This window comes from Hippocampus bargibanti, linkage group LG13, assembly GCF_051943395.1.
Source record: "Hippocampus bargibanti isolate YZ-2025 linkage group LG13, ASM5194339v1, whole genome shotgun sequence".
NCBI lineage: Eukaryota > Metazoa > Chordata > Actinopteri > Syngnathiformes > Syngnathidae > Hippocampus > Hippocampus bargibanti.
In genome coordinates this window covers 2,431,844-2,452,254 of record NC_142746.1, presented here as the reverse complement: position 1 = coordinate 2,452,254, position 20,411 = coordinate 2,431,844, and the positions used below count along the sequence as shown (strand labels likewise).

The window sequence follows — 20,411 nt, the reverse complement described above, 5'->3', positions numbered from 1 at the left end:
AAGGGATAGTTCGGTGTCATTAGTCACGTGAAAGCATCGAGTAAATAATGCCTTTGTGTAATGCTTTGTTGCGACGGATGGTAGCAATGGTGGACTTAGCATATCCCCTAAGCCGCTAAATCAAACAGACGCACACCTCGTTCGTGTTTCTCAATGATCTCCTTCTTCTCCTCGACTGTAATTTTGTTTTGTGTCTTCTTCGGCTGAACACGAGCCTGTGGTGGGGTCTTTTTCGGTCCCATAACAGCAAAAGTATCGTTGAAGACGATCGACGTGTGCATTCAGATAAAGGGGGTGTGGAAAGGTAGGCCGGCTGGGGCGTTGTTTGGTTGTGTGCTTTGGTGTTCGTCCGCCGAAGATTACTCCGCCAGCCGTGGTGGGGCAGCGCTCCATGTGTATCCCGAAAAGTAGTGCTTATGCCAAGGTTTAATTTTCAGAAATTTAATATTCGGAAACCAAAAATTTCATAAGGCAAGTTGTTCGTAAACCGAGGCCCCACTGTATACTATATTTGGAAAACCTTTTTCATTCATTGAAAGTCCGCCTTAGCTGTCGAAAAAGTTAGAAAATACACCATTCATTGGGGGTGCGCCTAATAATCTGGTGCACTTTATACACTGGAAAATACGGTATTTATACTATATTTTTGAATATATTTGAATATATTTGAAATATTTGTTTTTCATTCATTAAAGGTCCATTCATTAAAAGTCTACTGCGCCTTATATATGAAAAAAGTTTGAAAATACACATTTCATTGGGGGTATGCTGAATAATCTGGTGCACCTTATACACCAGAAAATACGGGGTATTTATATACTATATTTTAAAAACTTTTTTCATTCATTGAAGGTGCACCTTATACTCCCGTGCACCTTATACACTGTAAAATACGGTGTATTCATTTTTTTTTTCTCAACAAAAACTCACAATATTAAAAACTCAATTCTAAACGTCCTTTTTTTAATTGAGAAACAACAAAACACCTGATCGGATGAAAACAGCAACAATCAATTAGCATCTCATAAGTTGGCTTGTGATTGATTGATTGATTGATTGATTGATTGATTGATTGATTGATTGATTGATTGATTGATTGATTGATTGATTGATTGATCACTCGTGCTTGCCGTGTTGTGCGGAACGTCTGATGCGGACTTGCCATGACGGCAAAATTCATGCGTTGCTCGGCGTGGCTTAGCGGAAGCATGTTGATCTCCATGCAGTGGTTCTGCCGTGTCCCTAATGAAGCGTCCCGGTGAATGCTACCGTGGGCCAATCGGGGAAAAAAAGGTTACGTTGACCCATGCGCCCTCCTGGCCCTCTCAGCACCAGTGCGCTGGCGAAGGAAAACATCCCGGCTAGCCACAAGGCCATCGAGGTGACGGGCCCGGGAGGCAAGGCCACGATCATCCACGCCCAGTACAACACGCCCATCAGCATGTACTCGCAGGACGCCATCATGGACGCCATCGCTGGGCAGACCATGACCAAGGGACACGACGGCGGGTGAGACCACCTCGCTTGCTTTCTCCCGATATTGTAGGAAGACCGAACGTCCTTCCTTTGCCGTCTCCTGTCCGTCTCGTCCCTCTTCTTGCGAGGGAGTTGTTTTGTTGTCGTCGATGGTGACATCAGGATGGAGACCTGGTCAGGTCTGGTGATTTCTTGAGGGACTTTGGCTTTTTTTTCCGTTCGATGGAAGCCCGGAGTCACCAAAAACATTAATGTTTCCAAAGTAGAACGGAACCAAGTGAATGATGAATCGGTTGGGGCATGTGTGGCATGAAAACGTGGCCGTTTTGTCCGCTGCTTAAAATAATTTTCAGAAAATTTGCGGTTGTCCACTAACAGTCGTCTGCGTCTGTCTCTCAGATTTCAAGAAAGACAAATAATCAAAGCAAATGTTCTGAGCTCCCTTTTCTCTGAGCATGTTTTTTTTTTTTGTCGCTTCCTTGTGCGCTTAACTCGTTCACTGCCAAATGATGTGCAAAAATGTGTCCGCTCCAGTGCCAGGGTTTTTGTCATTGTCACTCCAATTACAGGACCCACAGAATATTGAGTTTTAGGACTACATAAACATTCAATTCAGCATTACAAACCTTAGATTCCTTAGAAACAAAGGAGTTAATTCCTAAATAATATGGGTGTGCAGTTATGGGGGCAGCTGTACAAAATACAATGCAATACAGTGATACCTTGGCTTACGAACTTAATTGATTCCAAGAAAGTGTGTGTAAGGTGAAGAGTGTGTCTTCCAAACATTAATTTCCCATAGGAAACCATTAAAATGAGAATAAGCCGTTCCCAGGTCCCCCCCAAAAAACATAATTTTCTACTAAATAAGCCTTAAAACTACACAAAATATACGTTGTTTTATGTAAAATAAATGTGATATTGTATTGTAATTTAAGAAATACTATTACTGTATAATAAAGTCATTTTATATGGCTCTGGAGTCATCTGAGCTTGAAATGGGGGCGGCTGGACAAAATACAATGCATATTAATTTATTAATCGCTTTAACAACAGCTGAATTATAACAAAGCGCTCACATGGACAAAAGGCAAATGCTGCCCCCCGGGGGAGGGAAAAAAAACAGCGCTTTATTGTCACCCAAGGTAAGAAAAACCAAAACCCGAACAAATTCGGGAATGGCGCTCCACTTTTTAATTCCCGAATACATTTGGGAATGGCAGCGAATGAGTTAATAGTGTTGTTGTGCATCCCCCGTTCCCCTCTACCATTGCATCTTTTCTTAATGACTTTTCATTCATTCCGAAGCTACTCTTTTATGTAAAGAAAAAGTCCCCCCCCCCTCGCCCAAAAAATGCTCCCTGTTCTCTGAGCTCACTTGTGGGGCTCTTATGTGGGTTGGTGGTTGGTGGCGGTGGTAATGGCGGTGGCGGCGGGGTCCCGCCCGGATCCGTTTCCAGTCCCCATTCACAGCGTCTGGTGGACAGCGCCTCACCAGTCTACCAGGCCGTCCAGAACGCGGAAGAAAATGAGGACGGGGACGAGCGAGGCCATCGCCGTCATGCCAACGCGCAGTCCAAAACCTTCCAGGCGCTCGCCCACATGATGGGAACGGAAACACCCGGCGGTAAGAACACGCCTGAATTCTACGTCCATTTAAATGCGGCGCGATTTGCATTGCTCACCCAACAAAATCGTTTTTTTTGTGTGTGTGTCTAACAGTTCTGGAAAATGAGGATGAGGATGCTGAGAAGAGCAGGTAGGCGGTGTTGTTCACACTTCAGAACCTGCACAGGAAGTCTCGCCCTGCCCTGCCCCGCCCGCCTCACCTCACCTCCACCCTCACCGCTTCCCACCAACCTGTGAAAGAATAAGTTCCTTTTATTTTAATTTTTCTTATATGTGTGTGTCAGTGTTGTTAAAAACCAAAATGGAACTTTGTTGCCCAAACGTGAAATTTTTATCTTTCACTCGACTCGTCAGACTCGACCCGTCTTTGAAAGGAAATTCACGCTCAGTGACTACGTACAATTTGTGAACAGTGCCCCCAACTGGAATAAAATAACAACTGCATCTCACATGCATGTACAGGTAACATCCGACTTACGACCGGCTCAATTTACGACCACCCGTACTGACGACCACAACCTCCAAAGCCTATTTTTAAAATTTCAATTCTACGCCTGGTACCTAAACGCGCTAGCAGGCAGGCAAGCCGTACAACAATTTTGGCCAACCAGCCAGTATCTCACTCTCGCACAGCAATCGACCGTGTGATGGCACCAGAGGGAGGAGTTTGCGAGTCATTTAGCCTCTGAGCCTCTATTCAAAATTTTGAATGGATTTCGACCGTTTGGTCGGAACGGAACTCGGTCGTAAGTCGGATGTACTGTATTGTACCTTTATGTCCCTAATTTGCATGAACTTGAAAATAAATGCATATGTATGAAGATTCCACGAAATACCGTATTTTCCGGTGTACAAGGTGCACCAGTGTATAAGGCGCACCCCCATTGAATGGTGTATTTTGAAACTTTTTCCATATACCGGACTATAAGATTCAATGAATGAAAATAAAAATTCTCAATATAATACAGAAATATTGTATTTTCCGGTGTATAAGGTGCACCGGTGTATAAGGTGTACCTTCAATGAATGAACAACGTTTTTTAAATGTAATATAGAAATCTATAAACGTTTTCCAAATATAAGGCACACCACATTAATATACGCTGCAGTAGAGGGTGGGTTACGTACTACTTTTACAGGGGTGAATATAGTTGTTGGCTGCAGACAGTAATTGCGAGACCTGTTGTACCTCTATATGACTTCACATATAAGGTGCACTGGCGTATAAGGCGCAAGGGTCATTTTTTGAAGAGAAATAAAGATTTTTTTGGGGTGTGCCTTATGCAATGGAAAATACGGTACAACTTTGTGGTTTTTGTCTGTTGCCATCATAGGTTGGAATATCCAACCTTTTAGTATTGGGTCTCCGTTGTTGTATTTTGTGGTTCATAGCCCCGCCACCTTTTCAACGGTAGATGGGTCTGGACTGCAGGCAGGTCAGTCAAGGATCCAGACTCTTTCGCTGAAACAACGCTGTTGTGTGGAATGTGGTTTGGCATTGTAGCTCTGTAATAATGGCCTCTTGTCGCAGTGTTGTTTTTTTTTGTAATTATCGTTAGCTCGCTTCCCTTTGCGAGTTTGACGGCCCGCCTTCCTCTTCTTTTTGTGGCCAAGTCTCGGGAAAACGTCACGAGTCAGCTCGTGATTTTTTTTCATATTTTTCATATCTTCAACTTGCAGTCGGAAGCATCAGTCGTTCGTCGGCATCCAACACAAGGCGGCCGTGTCCAGGTACCCGCTGCCCATCGCGGCAGCCGCCCCGACGCTATGCCCTCGTCTTCCATTTGAGCTTTCTGAGCGTTACGCCGCACAGCTTAAACATATTGTAACAGATGTGTCATGTGAGCCACGTCCACTCTACGCATGGGCGTCCTTTCTTTCTACAGAGTGATACGGTACCGTACTGCCTTGACTTAGAGTCCATTTTTTTTCAGTTTTTGAAGGGTCCAGCTGTTACCAAAATAAAAATTGAGTATTTCACTTTAAAATGCAACTATAAGTTCAACAAAATGCAATGTTTAGGGCTGCCGGAATGAATTAAGCGCACTTTATTTCATTTTATTGGGATAGATTGAGATAGTAGAGGATAAGTGTCCAAGTCAAGGCCGGCATCATTTTATTCGGCACGCGAAAGCGAATCAAATTTGGGAAGTTCCATGATGCCTGCTAAAATCCCAAACAAAATTTCAAATTGTCCCGCGTAAACCCCAATGATGGTCATTATTTTTTACTTTAAATTTGAAAACTTGTGATTCAGTAACACATTGACTGGCAGACAATGTGCAAAAATGTGTCCTCTCCAGTGCCAGGGTTTTTGTCATTTTCACTGAAATTGCAGGACCCACAGGTTTTAGGACGACATAAACATTCAGTGCAACCTTAGAAACCTTAGAATCTCTTCTTTCATCGGGGGAAAAAAGAGCTAATTCCTAAGTTCTATGGCTCTGGAGTTATCTGAGCTTGAAATGAGGGCAGCTGTATAAAAGGCAAATGTGTTCACTCCGGTGCCAGGGTTTTTGTCATTTTCACTCAAATTGCAAGACCCACAGAATATTGAGTTTTAGGACGACATAAACATTCAATGCAGCGTAAGAAACTTTAGACTCTCTTCTTTCATTGGGGAAAAAGTTGATTCCTAAGTTATATGGGTCTGGAGTTATCTTAGCTTGAAATGAGAGTGGCTGTCCAAAATACAATGCAATACAGTGATACATTGGCTTACGAACTTAATTGGTTCCCAGAAAGTGTGTAAGGCAAAAAGTGTGTCTTCCAAACATTAATTTGCCATAGGAAACCATTAAAATAAGAATAATCCGTTCCCAGGTCCCCATAAAAAAACATAATTTTCTACTAAATAAGCTTTAAAACCACACAAAATATACCTTATTTTACGTACAATAAATGTGCTATTGTATTGTAATTAAAGGTATATAGGTCTGGAGTTATCTGAGCTTGAAATGGGGTCAGCTAAACAAAATACACAATACATATTGATTTATATAGCGTTGAAGCTGTAACAAAGTGCTAACATGGAAAAACAGAAAATGCTGCCCCCGTGTGGAAAAGGAAAAAAACATTGACAGAGGCCATGGCCAGCACTTTATCTGCACCCAAACAAAAAAAACAAAACCCAAAATTTGGGAATGGCTATCTATGTCATATTTTCAATTCCCGAATAAATTTGTGAATAGCAGTGAAAGACTTTTAGTCAAGGCGCAGGTGTACTTTGTTATCACTCCTTGGTCTGAAATGGAAATAAATAATTGATGCAAATCGGTGAGTGATGGATTCTCCTGCTTCTTCTCCCCCGGCTTAGCTACTCACCTTCATCGTCAACTAAGCTGACCTCCTCGCCCTGGCAGTCATGTTGCCACTTGCCCGTATGCTCGTCCAATGCATTATCTCCCTCTTCTTCCCCAGTGAATTCGGTCAGCCCGCCGCCGCCTCTTCTCCTGCTCCTGCCCCGCACCCGATGCAATACCAGCAAGCCCCGCCCATGGCGCAAGCCCCGCCTCTGCAGCGCTACCAACAAGCCCCGCCCACGCAGCAGAGTTCCATTCAGATCCCCATGGGATCCGCCTCTCCCAAGGTGATCAGCACGGCCTGCATCTACCCGTCGCAACCAGGTGAGCCGGCTAATCGTCGCGGGACCACCGCACAGATGTCCAAGTCGAGGCCCGGGGTGCCAAATGTGGACCGCCACATCGTTTTATTCGGCACACCAAAGCAAATCAAACTGGTGAAATTCCATGTTCATCTATCAAGCTAGCTCGCTAGCTAGCTAACTCTTTCTATTCAGCTACCTGGCAACTGCTTGACATCACAGGTGTTAAAGTTGAGGCCCGGGGGCCAAATGTGGACCGCCACATCATTTTATTCAGCCCATGAAAGCAAATTAAACTTGTGTCAACCACAATAACAGACGTTATTTTTGACTTCATATTTGAAAATTTGTTATTCATTAATTTGTTGTATGTAATATGTGGAGGGCAGTGGCGGCCCGTGCATATACTACATCTGAATCAATCCACAGCTGCGACTGTAAATAAAAACTCTGGTTTGATTTACTAGTGTCCCGTTAGACAGGAAATAACTTGCGAAGAAAGAAATACCATGACACCTCAGCTTACAAACTTAAATGGTTCCCAGAAAGCGGGTGTAAGGCAAAAAGTTGTCTTACAAACATTCATTTCCCATAAGAAACCATTAAAAATGAGAATAATCCGTTCTCAGGTCCCCATAAAACATAATTTTCTACTAAATAAACCTTAAAACTACAGAAAATATACCTCATTTTATGTATAATAAATGTGCTCTTGGATTGTAATGAGATGAACTGGACTGTATAATCAAGTGGTTTTATTGACCTTTGTGATGGTCGTTGATGTAGTTGCCTCTTGATGATATCCGAGTGAAGTTGCCGTGCTTTCTCGGCGATAATACCCTCACTCACACTGTCCCCTGCTAGCTGCTTTTCGTTCATCTAAATCAACAGAAGTTTTTCAACCTCTTCTATTGCCTGAGATCATTACTTAGACAACACAGAAACACCCTTAGGCACACGAAGACTTAGCCTACTGGTACTGGGATGCTAAGTCACACAAACGCACACCCTGTTCGTGTTTTTCGATGATTTCCTTCTTCTGCTCGACCGTCATTTACTTTTGTGTCCTCTTTGACTTAACACTAGCCTGTGGTGGGGTCTTTTTCGCTCCTATAATAGCAAAAGTACTACACTCGATAACAAACCACATCTGCACTCAAACAAATGGGGTGTGAAAAACTACTGTGGTTTGGTTCGTCTGCCGAAAACGAGTTCGGATGCCAAGATTATATTCTCGTGAATTTAATGTTTGTGAGGGGAAAGGTTCCTGAGCTAAAGCGTTTGCAAGATGGGGTATCACTGTACTGTCATTAAATTATTCGAGTTTTTACCATCAATGTGTGGATTCATGATACGGGGTCAGAAGTCGGCCTTTCACACGGCAGAGAAGACACCTACTGGAAAATGTGGTGCGTAGGGTACGGAGGGTCCAGTAGGATTTTCCCTGCTTTTGTCATGATTCTTGCATATACAGTAAAGTCTCGTTATATCGATATCGGTTATATCGATAGTACTGCTTATTACGATACTATTTCTATGAACGCAAGTAGAAAATTTACATGCCGCAGGATCGGATATATTGATAGTCCGGTTATATCGATATTTTTTCCGACTCCCGAGAATATCGATATAACGAGACTTTACTGTAACTAATCAGTCTATGATTCAGATATTTTTAGGCTAGCAGAGAAGGCCTTGCAAGCTCTGACGGTCACTTGATTGATTGGTGATTGGCTGATGACTGTTTCTGGTGTTGCCTAATTTGTCCCTTGACGTGAACTGCCAGATTTGCCGTGTTAGTTTTGTTACCCGACTGACACTTCCTCGCTTTTTCAGCCGCTCCACAAAACATGCCCCAATCCCACCTCCAACCCGCCGCGCCCCCCCCACCACAAGCGGCAGGCAGCACGGGTGGCAACCGCCCCCCGTGGGTGACCGACACCTCCTTCGCCAACAAGTTTGACCCGAGCAAGACCACCACGGCGGTCATCAAGCCGCCTCCGTTGCCTCAGGCTGCGCCGCCGCCGCCGCAGTACATCCCCAAACCCTCGGCCGCTCCCTCCGGCCACGCCCCCGTCACTCCTAGTCCCGCCCCCTTCTCCCCCGTGGCCAGGGGTGTGGCGCAACGGGCCGAGAGGTTTGCTGCCAGCAGCCGCACGCCGTTGTGTGGAGCGTGCAACAGCATCATCAGGTAACGCTGCGCAGTTCTCGACCTCACTTTCACGCCTTCACTGCCAGACAATGTGCAAAAATGCGTCCACGCCAGTGCCATGGTTTTTGTCATTGTCAGTCGAATTCCGAGGCCCACAGAATATTTTTTTAGGACTACACAATTATTCAATTCAGCGTAAAAAACTTTAGACTCTCTTCTTTCAACAGAAAAAAAATGTTAATTCCCAAGTTATATGGGTCTCGAGTTATCTGAGCTCGAAATGGGGGCAGTTGTACAAAATACAATCCCATACAAAGCGCTAACATGGAAAAAAGCGAAATGCTTCCCACTGGTGCCAGAGTTCTGACCAGCGCTTTATCGGCACTCTCCGTAAGAAAAGGGTGCTTCACGTCATGCTTTCAAATTCCCAAATAAATTTTGGAATGGCAGTGAATGAGTTAAAAAAAGACATTCTACTTTGCCATTTGCGGGCGGTGCTGATAAAGTGCTGGCAGACCTCTGGCAATGTTTTTCCCTTCCACAAGGGGCTTCATTTGCCTTTTGTCGATGTTAGCGCTTTGTTACAGGTTCAGCTGTTGTTAAAAAATCTATGTATTTATTGTATTTTTTACAGTCACCCCCATTTCAATCTCAGATAATTTCAGACCCACATAATTTAGGAATTAACTCTTTTTCTGATGGAAGAAGCCAGTGTACGGTTTCTTACACCAAATTGAATATTACTGTAGTCCTAAAACCCAATATTCTGTGGGTCCTGGCATTCAAGTGACAATGACAAAAACTGTGCCACTGGAGTGGACACATTTTGGCACATCATCTGGCAGTGAATGAGTTAAAAAAACATATTTTGCTTGGGCACTCATTGTACCCGAATAATCTGATAACTTTTATGAATGTGGCGTGACCAGGGGTCCCTTCCTGGTGGCGCTGGGCCGCTCGTGGCACCCCGAGGAGTTCAACTGCCATTACTGCAACATGTCGCTGGCCGATGTCAGCTTTGTGGAGGAGCAGAACAGCGTTTACTGCGAGAACTGCTACGAGGAATTCTTTGCCCCCACTTGCGCGCGCTGCAGCACCAAGATCATGGGGGTAAGACATCAAAATACGTCAATGTTGAGTTCAACCTGGTTGAGACGCACAGATTTTGACATGTATGCCTTATAATGTATATTTCGAAAACTTTGATATACAGTGATACGTCTGTGTAAGCTCTCAGTCGTACAGGAGTGGTCCATCGATGAGAAGGTACTTTTGTACAGATGACGGCTGAAGAAACCTTCTCATCTATACAGTGATACCTCAGTTTACGAACGTTTTAGCTTCCGAACTTTTCACATCATCCATCCATTTTCCGTACCGCTTATTCCTCATTAGGGTCGTGGGGGGTGCCGGAGCCTATCCCAGCTGTCTTCGGGCACGAGGTGGGGGACACCCTGAATTGGTTGCCAGCTAAGCACAGGGCACACAAAGACAAACAACAGTCACTCTCACGCTCACACCTATGGACAATTTGGAGTGTTCAATCTGCCTGCCATGCATGTTTTTAGAACGTGGGAGGAATCTCATTTTAACGCCTAAAAACGCCTTTCTATACATTAAGGGTGTCAAACTAATTTTTTTGCCCCCGGTGGGCCGCATTGTAATGACGGGTTCCCTTTACAAACAGAACGCCCAACAAATTAATGAATAACTACTTTTCAAATTTGAAGTTAAAAATAACTGTTATTGTGGTTTAAATATGACAATTTAAACTTTTGGTTCGGACTTTAGCAAGCATCATGGAATTTCACAATTTTGATTTGCTGTCACGGGCTGAATGAAATGATGTGGCAGGCCAGATTTGGCCCCCGGGCCTTGACTTTGACATCTGTGATGTCAAGCATTAGCCCGCTGGTGAAACAGACAGAGAGCTATCTAGCTCAATCGTTAACTAGCTCAATAGATGAGCTTGGCACTTGACATGCTTCATTTGCTTTCGCGGGCCAAATAAAATGAAGTGGTGGGCCAGATTTGGCCCCCGGGCCTTGACTTTGACACCTGTGTTTTAGACACTTGAATTAACCAACACTGTCCTATGTACAGTGATACCTCAGCTTACGAACTTAATTGGTTCCCAGAAAGTGTGTATAAGGCAAAAAGCGTGTCTTCCAAAGATTAATTTCCCATAGGAAACCATTAAAAATGAGAATATCCGTTTCCAGGTCCCCATAAAACATAATTTTCTACTAAATAAGCCTTAAACTACACAAATATACCGTATTTTATGTATAATAAATGTGCTATTGTACTATAATTAAAGAAATAAACTGTACTGTATAATAAAGTTGTTTTATTGATGGTTGTTGATGTAGTTGCCTCTTGATGATATCCGAGTGAAGTTGCCGTGCTTTTTCTGCGATAATACCCTCACTCACACTGTCCCCTGCTAGCTCCTTTTCGTTCATCCAAATCAACAGAAGTTTTTCAACTTCTTCTATTGCCTGACACCGTTGCTTAGACCAGTGATTTTCAACCACTGTGCCGCGGCACACAAGTGTGCCATGAGAGATCGTCAGGTGTACTGTGAGAAACTATCCAATTTTTTCAAATTTAAAATTTTACAAACATTTATTAATCCTTTTCTGCCAATATTATGTCATTGTCCATGCTGAAAAGACTGAGTTCGTGTTTTTCGATGATCTCCTTCTTCTGCTAGACCCTCATTTTCTTTTGTGTCCTCTTTGTCTTAACACTCGCCTGTGGTGGGGTCTTTTTTGGCCCCATAATAGCAAAGGTACTCCACTCGATAGCAAACCACGTCTGCACTCAAAGAAAGGTGGTGACAAAAAATAGTCCGCCAGCCATTGTGGCGCTCCGCGTGATCCCGAAAACTAGTTGTTATGCCAAGATTATATTCTCGAGAATTTAAGGCGGAAGGCGAAAAGTTCGTTAGCTAAAGCGTTCGTAAGCCGAGGTATCACTGTAATTGTAAACACCTGCACTTGATGCCCCCTCAGGTTCCCCATTTTTTCTAATTTTTATTTTAACCACAAGTTAAAGTAGTAGTTGACCACTACTTGAAACACCCGTCAGTCGAGAGATAAACCATTTCAGGATGGGATTTCTCCACTTGTTGACATGTCATGTGACTCAACAGGAGGTGATGCACGCTCTAAGGCAGACGTGGCACACCACTTGCTTCGTGTGCGCCGCCTGCGGCAAACCCTTTGGCAACAGCCTCTTCCATATGGAGGATGGGGAGCCGTACTGCGAGAAAGGTGCGCATTGCCGCCGTCCCGCGCCGCCGCCAGTGAATCGCTAACGACGCCACTCGTCTGCTTTCAGATTATGTGGCGCTGTTCAGCACCAAATGTCACGGCTGTGACTTCCCCGTGGAAGCCGGAGATAAATTCATTGAGGCTCTCGGGCATACCTGGCACGACACCTGCTTCGTGTGCGCGGTAAGAAACTCCGACAGTCTAACGCTGTAGCCAAACCGGGGGAGATGAGAACGCATACACCCGCATGTGTGTATGCATTTGACAGGCAGGCCTTCAGTACTGCTATGTCTGAATCAATCCAATCCTTCATAACTAATTGATGACGCTGCAGCCTTTACCGCAGCTACAGCTGCGACTGCGATTCATCTAAAAAGTGTGATGTGATGATCTACACGTCCACTAGAGGGTAACGTTAGCCACCACAAGTCTGGCTAGCTCTGTAGCTGGCTATTTATTACTTATTTATTAGCTAGCTAATCTTGCTATCTAGCTGGATACCTAGGTGGCTATCTATTTGCTATCTATTAGCTAGCTGGCTAGCTTTCTAGCTGGCTATTTATTAGTTATTCATTAGCTAGCTCATCTCACTATCTAGCTGGCTATCTTGCTAGCTATCTAGCTGGCTACCTTGCTCCATATCTATTTGATATCTATTTGCTAACTAGCTATCTAGCTGGCTACCTAACTAGCTATCTATGTGCTATCTATTAGCTATCTATCTAGCTAGATATGTGTTATCTATTAGCTAGCTAATATCGCTATCTAGCTGGCTATCTAGCTATCTATCTAGCCGCCTCCCTTGCTACGTATCTATTTGATATCTATTTTCTCTCTAGCTATCTAGCTGGCTACCTAATTGGCTATCTATTGGTTATCTATTAGCGAGCTAATCTCGCTATCTAGCTATCTATCTAGCTGGCTACCTTGCTACATATCTATTTGATATCTATTTGCTAAGTAGTTATCTAGCTGGCGACCTAACTAGTTATCTATTTGCTATCTATATGCTATCTATTAGCCAGATAGCTAACTTTCTATCTATTTGAGTTATTCCGTGTTGAGTGATCGCTGGCGCGTGTGGCTGCCGCTGCTCACCCACATAAAAAACGATCCTGTGACTGTAAAGTGACCTTGAGAGTTTTGCAAGCGCTTAGAAATGAAATGTATTACAGTGGTACCTCGGTTCTCGAACGCCTCACAGTTCGAACAAATCGGAGTTCGAACAAAATATTCGAGATATCGGTGTTCGAACGCCAATATGACGCGAGTGCGTACGCGAGGTCGGGGTGCTGAGCGGCGTACGGGTATATCGCTCTCTCCGTGACCTGTTGTCGCTTGCGGACGTGCTGCGTTTTGCTCTAGCGTTTAATATAGGTGTACGAAGTGTTTTAGCCCCTAATCATGCCTCCAAAGAAAGTAAGTGCTGCTAAAAGTGACAAAAGAAAAGTAGTGCGTACAACTATTGCATTTAAGAAAGAAATAATCGCAAAATATGAAGGAAGTGTGCGAGTGTCTGATCTGGCTGGGGAATACAGCATGGCGAAATCTACGATCAGTACGATATTAAAGAATAAGGAGGCTGTGAAATCTAGTGATGTGGCTGTGGGAGTGAGAGCAAGTGTCATTGGATAGATATTTGAAGAGAAAAGAACATCCTGTCGCCGAGTCATCCGTAGCTGTCACGTTCCGAGCAAGAGTGACGGCAGCTGACTCGTCGGAATGTAGTGGAATGTTTGGGATCCCAAAGCAGACACGTACTAACCAAGCAGGATGTTTATTCACAAATAAAAGACAACACAGCGAGTAAGAAGGCAGGGGGTGATCCGACCCGCTTACTACGCCAAAAAGCAAATGGCACACGAGGGTGCAAAATTACGCAATCCCGGAAGATGACATAAATTTACGGGCCGCAGGGAAAATACCTTGGACCGGATACACTCGCGCATCGAAGGAAGAGTCCAGGTACGGTGGCGAGGTGAGTCAATCATCCTGCATTGGCGAGGTGATCGCGAACCGTATAAATGCCCCGTGTCCGTGATTACAGAATTGACAGCAGGTGGAGAACGGCCAGGAGAGGCAGCCCCCCCGCCCCCTCTGTCAACTCGCAAGTGACAGGACCAAAGAGATGGTTTCGGTGTTCGAACAAATCGCTTTTCGAACAGGGTCCTGGAACGAATTATGGTCGAGAACCGAGGTATCACTGTATTATTATTACTAGAGGGTAGCATTAGACAGGAAATAACTTGGCCTTGGTGTCAAAATTTGATTGGATGATGAGTCTCCTTCCATAAGCCATCAACGACCATCAAAAAACGATTGGCCTATTACCCCCACTCCCCCGGTATCACCTCATCAGCATAACGACCCTCATCAGCATTGCGAAAGTTGTATGAAAATATAATAGCCTGCTCAGGCAAAACAGGTTAGGCAACTTTCGCAATGCTGATGAGGGTCGTTATGCTGATGAGGTGATACCGGGGGAGGTAAATAAAACTTTATTTTACAGCACAGTTTATTTCTTTAATTACAGTCCTCATGTAATGTGCCTCTTTCCGAACAGCAATTCCCTTTGACCTTCGACCTCTAACGCCATTCCATCAAGCCATCAATGACCATCACAAATGTAAATAAAGTGACTTTATGATACAATGCAGTGTATTTCTTTCGTTACAATACAATAGCACATTTATTATACATAGAATAAGGTATGTTGTGCGTAGTTTTAAGGCTTATTTAGTTAAAAAGTATATTTTATGGAAACCCGGGAACGGATTCTTCCCATTTTAATGGTTTCCTACGGGAATTTTCTTTTGAGATACACAATTTTCGCCTTACACACTCTGTCTGGGAACCAATTAAGTTCGTAAGTTGAGGTCTCACTGTAATACATTTAATTTCTAAGCGCCTTTCAAAACTCTCAAGGACACTGTCACGTTTTGCAAGGTGGTTATGGCGGGTGCGGATCCCAAAAAGCAGGCAGGAGGGAGCAGGAGGTTGTGTTTGATAAATTGGATTAAAATAAAGTCAGCAGGAACAAAATCTAAAACATCCAAATCATCTGAACAGAAAAAATACAAAGAATCAAAAGAAAACCAAGATTAAAAGTCCGCCAAGGTTAAACAAATACATGCACCGCCGACAATGCATACAATTGCATACAACAGCATACAATGCGTTAAACAGTGCGTCAAACAACAATGACATTCAACAATTACCCGACACCGAATGGTCGTGCCGGGGTTCCTGTTGAGTGTCACTGATTGGAAACGACAGCGCCCCCCGTTGGTCGCCAACCAGATCATGACAGTATCCCCCCTTCAAGGGACTGCTTGCAGAAGTCCCAACAGTCTCCCGAAAGTTCCGACTCGCCCGGAAACGATGGTGGAGACGGCAACCGTTGCCTCTCCAGCATATGATGGGCGGCGGCTTGAGGGGAACGGGACTCAGCCTGGGGTGGACGAAAACGCGGCACGGCTCGTCGTGGGCGTGAATGCGATCCCTCTCGCACGTTCACGCGACGACGCATGCCGCGGCGTGGACGTTGCACTGCCAGGCACAGAGTGGCACCCCGGACGGCCGTATGGGAACAGGTCTCAGCCGGACGCCGACGTTGGCGTGAACTGCCCGGCACCGGGGAAACGAGACCAGTCCTGCGCCGCTCCGGGATCCAGCGGTGAATGGGGTCTCGGACTGACGTTGACGCGGACGTTGCACGGCTCGTCGTGGATGCGACTCAATTCAACATGCACAACGACAGTGTGGCTGGACGTGGGCGTGCACTGCCAGACACCCAGTGTCACCCTGGACGGCCACCTGGAAGGAGGTCTCGGCCAGACGTTACGGCTCGTTGAGTGACGCAATTCAAACTCGACGAGGCGTGGGCTAACGTGGACGTAGCATTGCTAGGCACAGGGTGGAAATGAGACGGGTCCGTTGTACCTGGGGGATCCGATGGTTGGTCGGGTAATTCTTTCACGGTTTTGCAAGGTGGTGATGGCGGGTGCGGATCCCAAAAAGCAGGCAGGAGGGAGCAGGATGTTATGTTTGATAAATTGTATTAAAATAAAGTCAGCAGGAACAAAATCTAAAACATCAAAATCTTCTGAACGGAAAAACAAAGAAACCCAAGATTAAAAGTCCGCCAAGATTAAACAAACACATGCATGCAATTGCATACAACAGCATACAATGTGTTCAACATCATACAACAGTGCATCAAACAACAATGACATTCAACAATTACCCGACACCGAATGGTCGAGCCGGGGGTCCTTTTGAGTGTCACTGATTGGAAACGACCAGCACCTGTGCAGGTGCAGGTGGGGCCGACAGCGCCCCCCGTTGGTCGCCAACCAGATCATGACAAACAGTTTACAGTAACAGGGTTTTTTTGTGCGGGTGAGCAGCGGCAGCCATTCGCACCAGCTTTCACTCTACCCGGAAGTAACACAGCAGTAGAGTTATGAGAGGAAGAGGAAAGGAAAGAAAGAAGTGGAAAAACAAAATACAGGACCTTCTGGAAAGGCAGCCACTCTCGCGACGCCATCTTGAAGTAAAACAAAAAAACAAAGAATACATAACAAATACAGTAATATGACAACAGAAAGACACAGAGTCATTCATTCATCAGCACTTGCTGACTACCCTCTTTGCAGTCCTAGGTGAAAGAGGAGAGGATCAAATCGATCTTTTCAGCAGTGGATCAGGGAAGTTATGGTGGAATGTGCACGTCTGCTACAAGCTAAATGTTGAAAGCAAACACGAAGCTGTAGAATCCATTGACGAAAAGCTATCTCCCATCTCACATCTCCTGTCGCACATAAATCCGCTTCAATTCCAAGCTGCGACCGTTCCACATACGCATCGGCACTCTGAGTCGACATTTTTGGTCAAAAACCGAATTGGTCGAGAACTGACACGTTCCTAAACCGAGGTTTGACTGTACTTCCTATTCTTTGTCAGGTCGTATCTAATTTCTAGAAAATGTGCTAGATAAAAAAAATTATAATAAAAAAATTATACAAATCATAATTGAACATTTGTACTTTGTTGTTTTCAGGTGTGTCACGTGAACCTGGAGGGCCAACCCTTCTACTCCAAGAAAGACAAACCTCTGTGCAAGAAGCACGCACACGCTATCAACGTGTAACTTGGTAACCATTTGCACACATCAGATGATCGTCACATATCAACACGCGTGTGCAAAAACAACCCCCCCCCCCAAAAAAATAAATATCTGCATTATTTTGCTTTCAGGACGTTTTGACAAGCTTCCATGCGACAACTTTACTTTTCCATGAGTGATTTACACACTCACACTCAACTTTATGAGGAAAAAAAAGAAAATTATATTTTTTTTGTTTGAGTTTAGTTAGTGGGGGGACATTTCTCAGCTCGGCAGTTTTCTTTTCTTTTTGCCACAAAACCCTGTAGCAACTAACCTCATACTCATCTGTTATTTTACTGACACTCAAACTACACTTCATGAGTACAAGCACCAGTCTGTCCTATGCTTTACAGGCACCTGAACTCAGCACACACCATTACACACACACACACTTCAATGTAAGATGGCCGCCGGTGTGTCTTTCGGAATTTGTGCTATTTATTTTTCCAGGGCCACTCTTCATTTGGTGCTTCACAAAAGTGATTTTATTTGATATTTTCTTTTCCAACGCTTCTAACAATGTTTCTTGGAATGATAATTTGTTTTTCTTTATTTTTGAGTGGAAATTATTTCTTTCTTTGTTGTGTTTTTCCGCTTGTGGAGAAAATGCAAGGACACCAGCAGCTGAATGAATTTGTGATAGGTGTAAATTGTGTCCGGTTTGTCTGTTGCTCCAAAGCCTGAATGAAGCTCCCCATAATAAGTGGGAAACGTAGTAGAATAGGGGAGGGGAGGGGGTGTATTACCAAATGCACAAATGTACCGTAGCATAATGGTGCCTTAAACTACGGAAGAGCATTAGGGCCAGGTTGAAATATTTTTTTAGAGATGGGGTATTATACTGAGAAAAAAAAGTCGCAAATTTGCGAGTTTCAAACTCGCAAATTTGCTAGATTCAAAGTCACAAATTTGCTAGATTTAAAGTCACAAAGTTGCTACATTTAAAGTCACAAATTGGCTAGATTCAAACTCGCAAATTTGCTCGATTTAAAGTCACAAATTTGCTAGATTTAAAGTCACAAATTTGCTAGATTTAAAGTCACAAATTGGCTAGATTCAAACTCGCAAATTTGCTAGATTTAAAGTCACAATTTTGCTAGATTTAAAGTCACAAATTTTCTAGATTTAAACGTTTTAAAAAAACAACTTTTGGAGTTTGAGATACATCATTCGGTCGTGCGGTGCATTTGCAGCCTAAAGCTCTTGCTTCACTGACGGATACGGTCTTGCTGAAATGGACGAACGAGTTCATCAGTTGTTACTGATTGAGATCGCGTTTAGTAACAAAGACACATTTTGTATGTAGTTAGGCCATGAAAACCTTATAAAATAAATGAATTACGATACCCTGTGCAGCCATAACTGCAACACCACAGTTAGTCAGGTACCCACTAACGCTAACGCTAACCCACCGCACGACCGAATGATGTATCTCAAACTCTGAAAGTTTTGTTTCACGTTTACATTTGTGACTTTCAATCTAGCAAATTTGCGAGTTTGAATCTAGCAATTTTTTATTTTTAATCTAGCAAATTTGCAAGTTTGAATCCAGCAAATTTGGACTTTCACAGAATCATAACCCATCTCTACAAAATATATATACAGTAAAGTCTCGTTATATCGATACGAAAAATATCGATATAACCGGGACTGTCGATATATCCGACCCTGCGCGCATGTAATTTTCTCCTTACGTTCATAGAAATAGTATTGTAATAAGCGGTACTATCGATATTACCGATATCGATATAACGAGACTTTACTGTATTTCAACTTGGCCCAAATGCTCTTCCGTATTCAACACACCGTGTGAGTGGCGTTTATTTTGGGAGCATTTTCTACTAGCGTGAATGCGTGTGCATGCCCCTTGTTTGTTGCTACACTATTTTTTTTTTCGGTGGGGGGGAGGTGTTTGTGTCGCCTAAAGGAAGGGGGAAACGAAGGAAGCAACAAAGTTAAGAGTTTATCTCACCTGGAATGATTTGTCACATGCCAAGAATGATTTCTGCTGCAAGTGGAATAAAGTCAAACAATTGCTGCAAGCATCACGTCTGATGACGTCGTCATTTACATTCTTTCAAATTTTACTCAAATTTTTGGTGTATTTTTTGGTTATACTTTTTATAACAAAAACGGCACACTCTCATATTTGACGGAACGTAAAGTGGGGGGACGTTTTTGGTATAAAAAAATTGTGGGTGAGCTTCAATTGATTACAGTGCGGCTCCAGCTGGCGTTCGTGCTTTGGCCACTTGGGAGCAGCATAGTAAAAAACGACAACCAGAAATGTTGCAACTTCTCTTTCTCAATAATGACATTTAGTCATTCGTCACAGCTGATAAATGTCATCTTTGTAACTAGAACTTTTTGTTTTTAGAAGTGTTTTAAAAGTATCTGTAACCCAAGCACATTGTTTGTTAGCATTTGGCTAAAGGGCTATTTAGCAGTCTAAGCTAGGTCGGTGATACACGGTGTGAGTCATCTCCGTTTGAGATATGATTCAAAACTTCAGCTGAGGACGTAATTACACAGCCTCAAGACTTGTTTTTGTTTGTCGAATAATTTTAATGTGGGTGACACACACAAATAAAAATGAACATATATTTAATTTACAAGCACCTTTCAAACCACCCAAGGGCACTTTACAATCAAAAAGAACTCATCTTTTCCTTTTGGCTTTTCCCTTCAGGGGTCGCCACAGCGTATCAATGTCCTCCATCTGTCCCGGTTTTGTGCATCCTCTTCTCTCACACCAGCTACCTTCATGTCCTCTTTGACCACATCCATAAACCTCCTCTTCGGTCTTCCTCTCGGTCTCCTGCCTGGCAGTTCAAGGCTCAGCATCGTTCTCCCGATATAGTCACTCTCTCTCCTCTGGACATGTCCAAACCATCTCAGTCTGGCCTCTCTGACTTTCTCTCCAAAGCCTCTAATATGAGTTGTCCCTCTAATGTACTCATTCCTGATCCTATCCAACCTGGTCACACCCAAATAAAACCTCAACATCTTCAGCTCTGCTACCTTCAGCTCTGCTTCCTGTCTTTTCTTCAGTGGCACTGTCTCCAGTCCAAACATCATGGCTGGTCTCACAATCAAAAAGAA

At 43.8% G+C, this 20,411-nt stretch overlaps 1 protein-coding gene across 7 annotated transcripts in view; it reads left to right on the top strand.

Annotated features, from left to right (window-relative positions):
* Positions 1 to 19,458, top strand: part of LOC148888944 (LIM domain-binding protein 3-like) — a 57,087-nt gene extending 37,629 nt beyond the window's left edge. Inside the window, exons 5-14 of one of the 7 annotated variants that reach the window (XM_089012181.1) lie at positions 1,330 to 1,509; positions 2,937 to 3,103; positions 3,199 to 3,235; positions 4,786 to 4,836; positions 6,526 to 6,731; positions 8,546 to 8,900; positions 9,791 to 9,971; positions 12,019 to 12,139; positions 12,207 to 12,322; positions 17,202 to 19,457. In XM_089012181.1, the coding sequence (XP_088868307.1) occupies positions 1,330 to 1,509; positions 2,937 to 3,103; positions 3,199 to 3,235; positions 4,786 to 4,836; positions 6,526 to 6,731; positions 8,546 to 8,900; positions 9,791 to 9,971; positions 12,019 to 12,139; positions 12,207 to 12,322; positions 17,202 to 17,291 (1,504 nt within the window). In that variant the 3' untranslated portion in view covers positions 17,292 to 19,457. Of the gene's footprint in view, positions 1 to 1,329; positions 1,510 to 2,936; positions 3,104 to 3,198; positions 3,236 to 4,785; positions 4,837 to 6,525; positions 6,732 to 8,545; positions 8,901 to 9,790; positions 9,972 to 12,018; positions 12,140 to 12,206; positions 12,323 to 17,201 lie in introns of all 7 variants that reach the window. The other 6 variants (XM_089012176.1, XM_089012174.1, XM_089012175.1 and 3 more) reach the window with 6 other exon arrangements.
* The last annotated feature ends 953 nt before the right edge of the window (positions 19,459 to 20,411 follow it).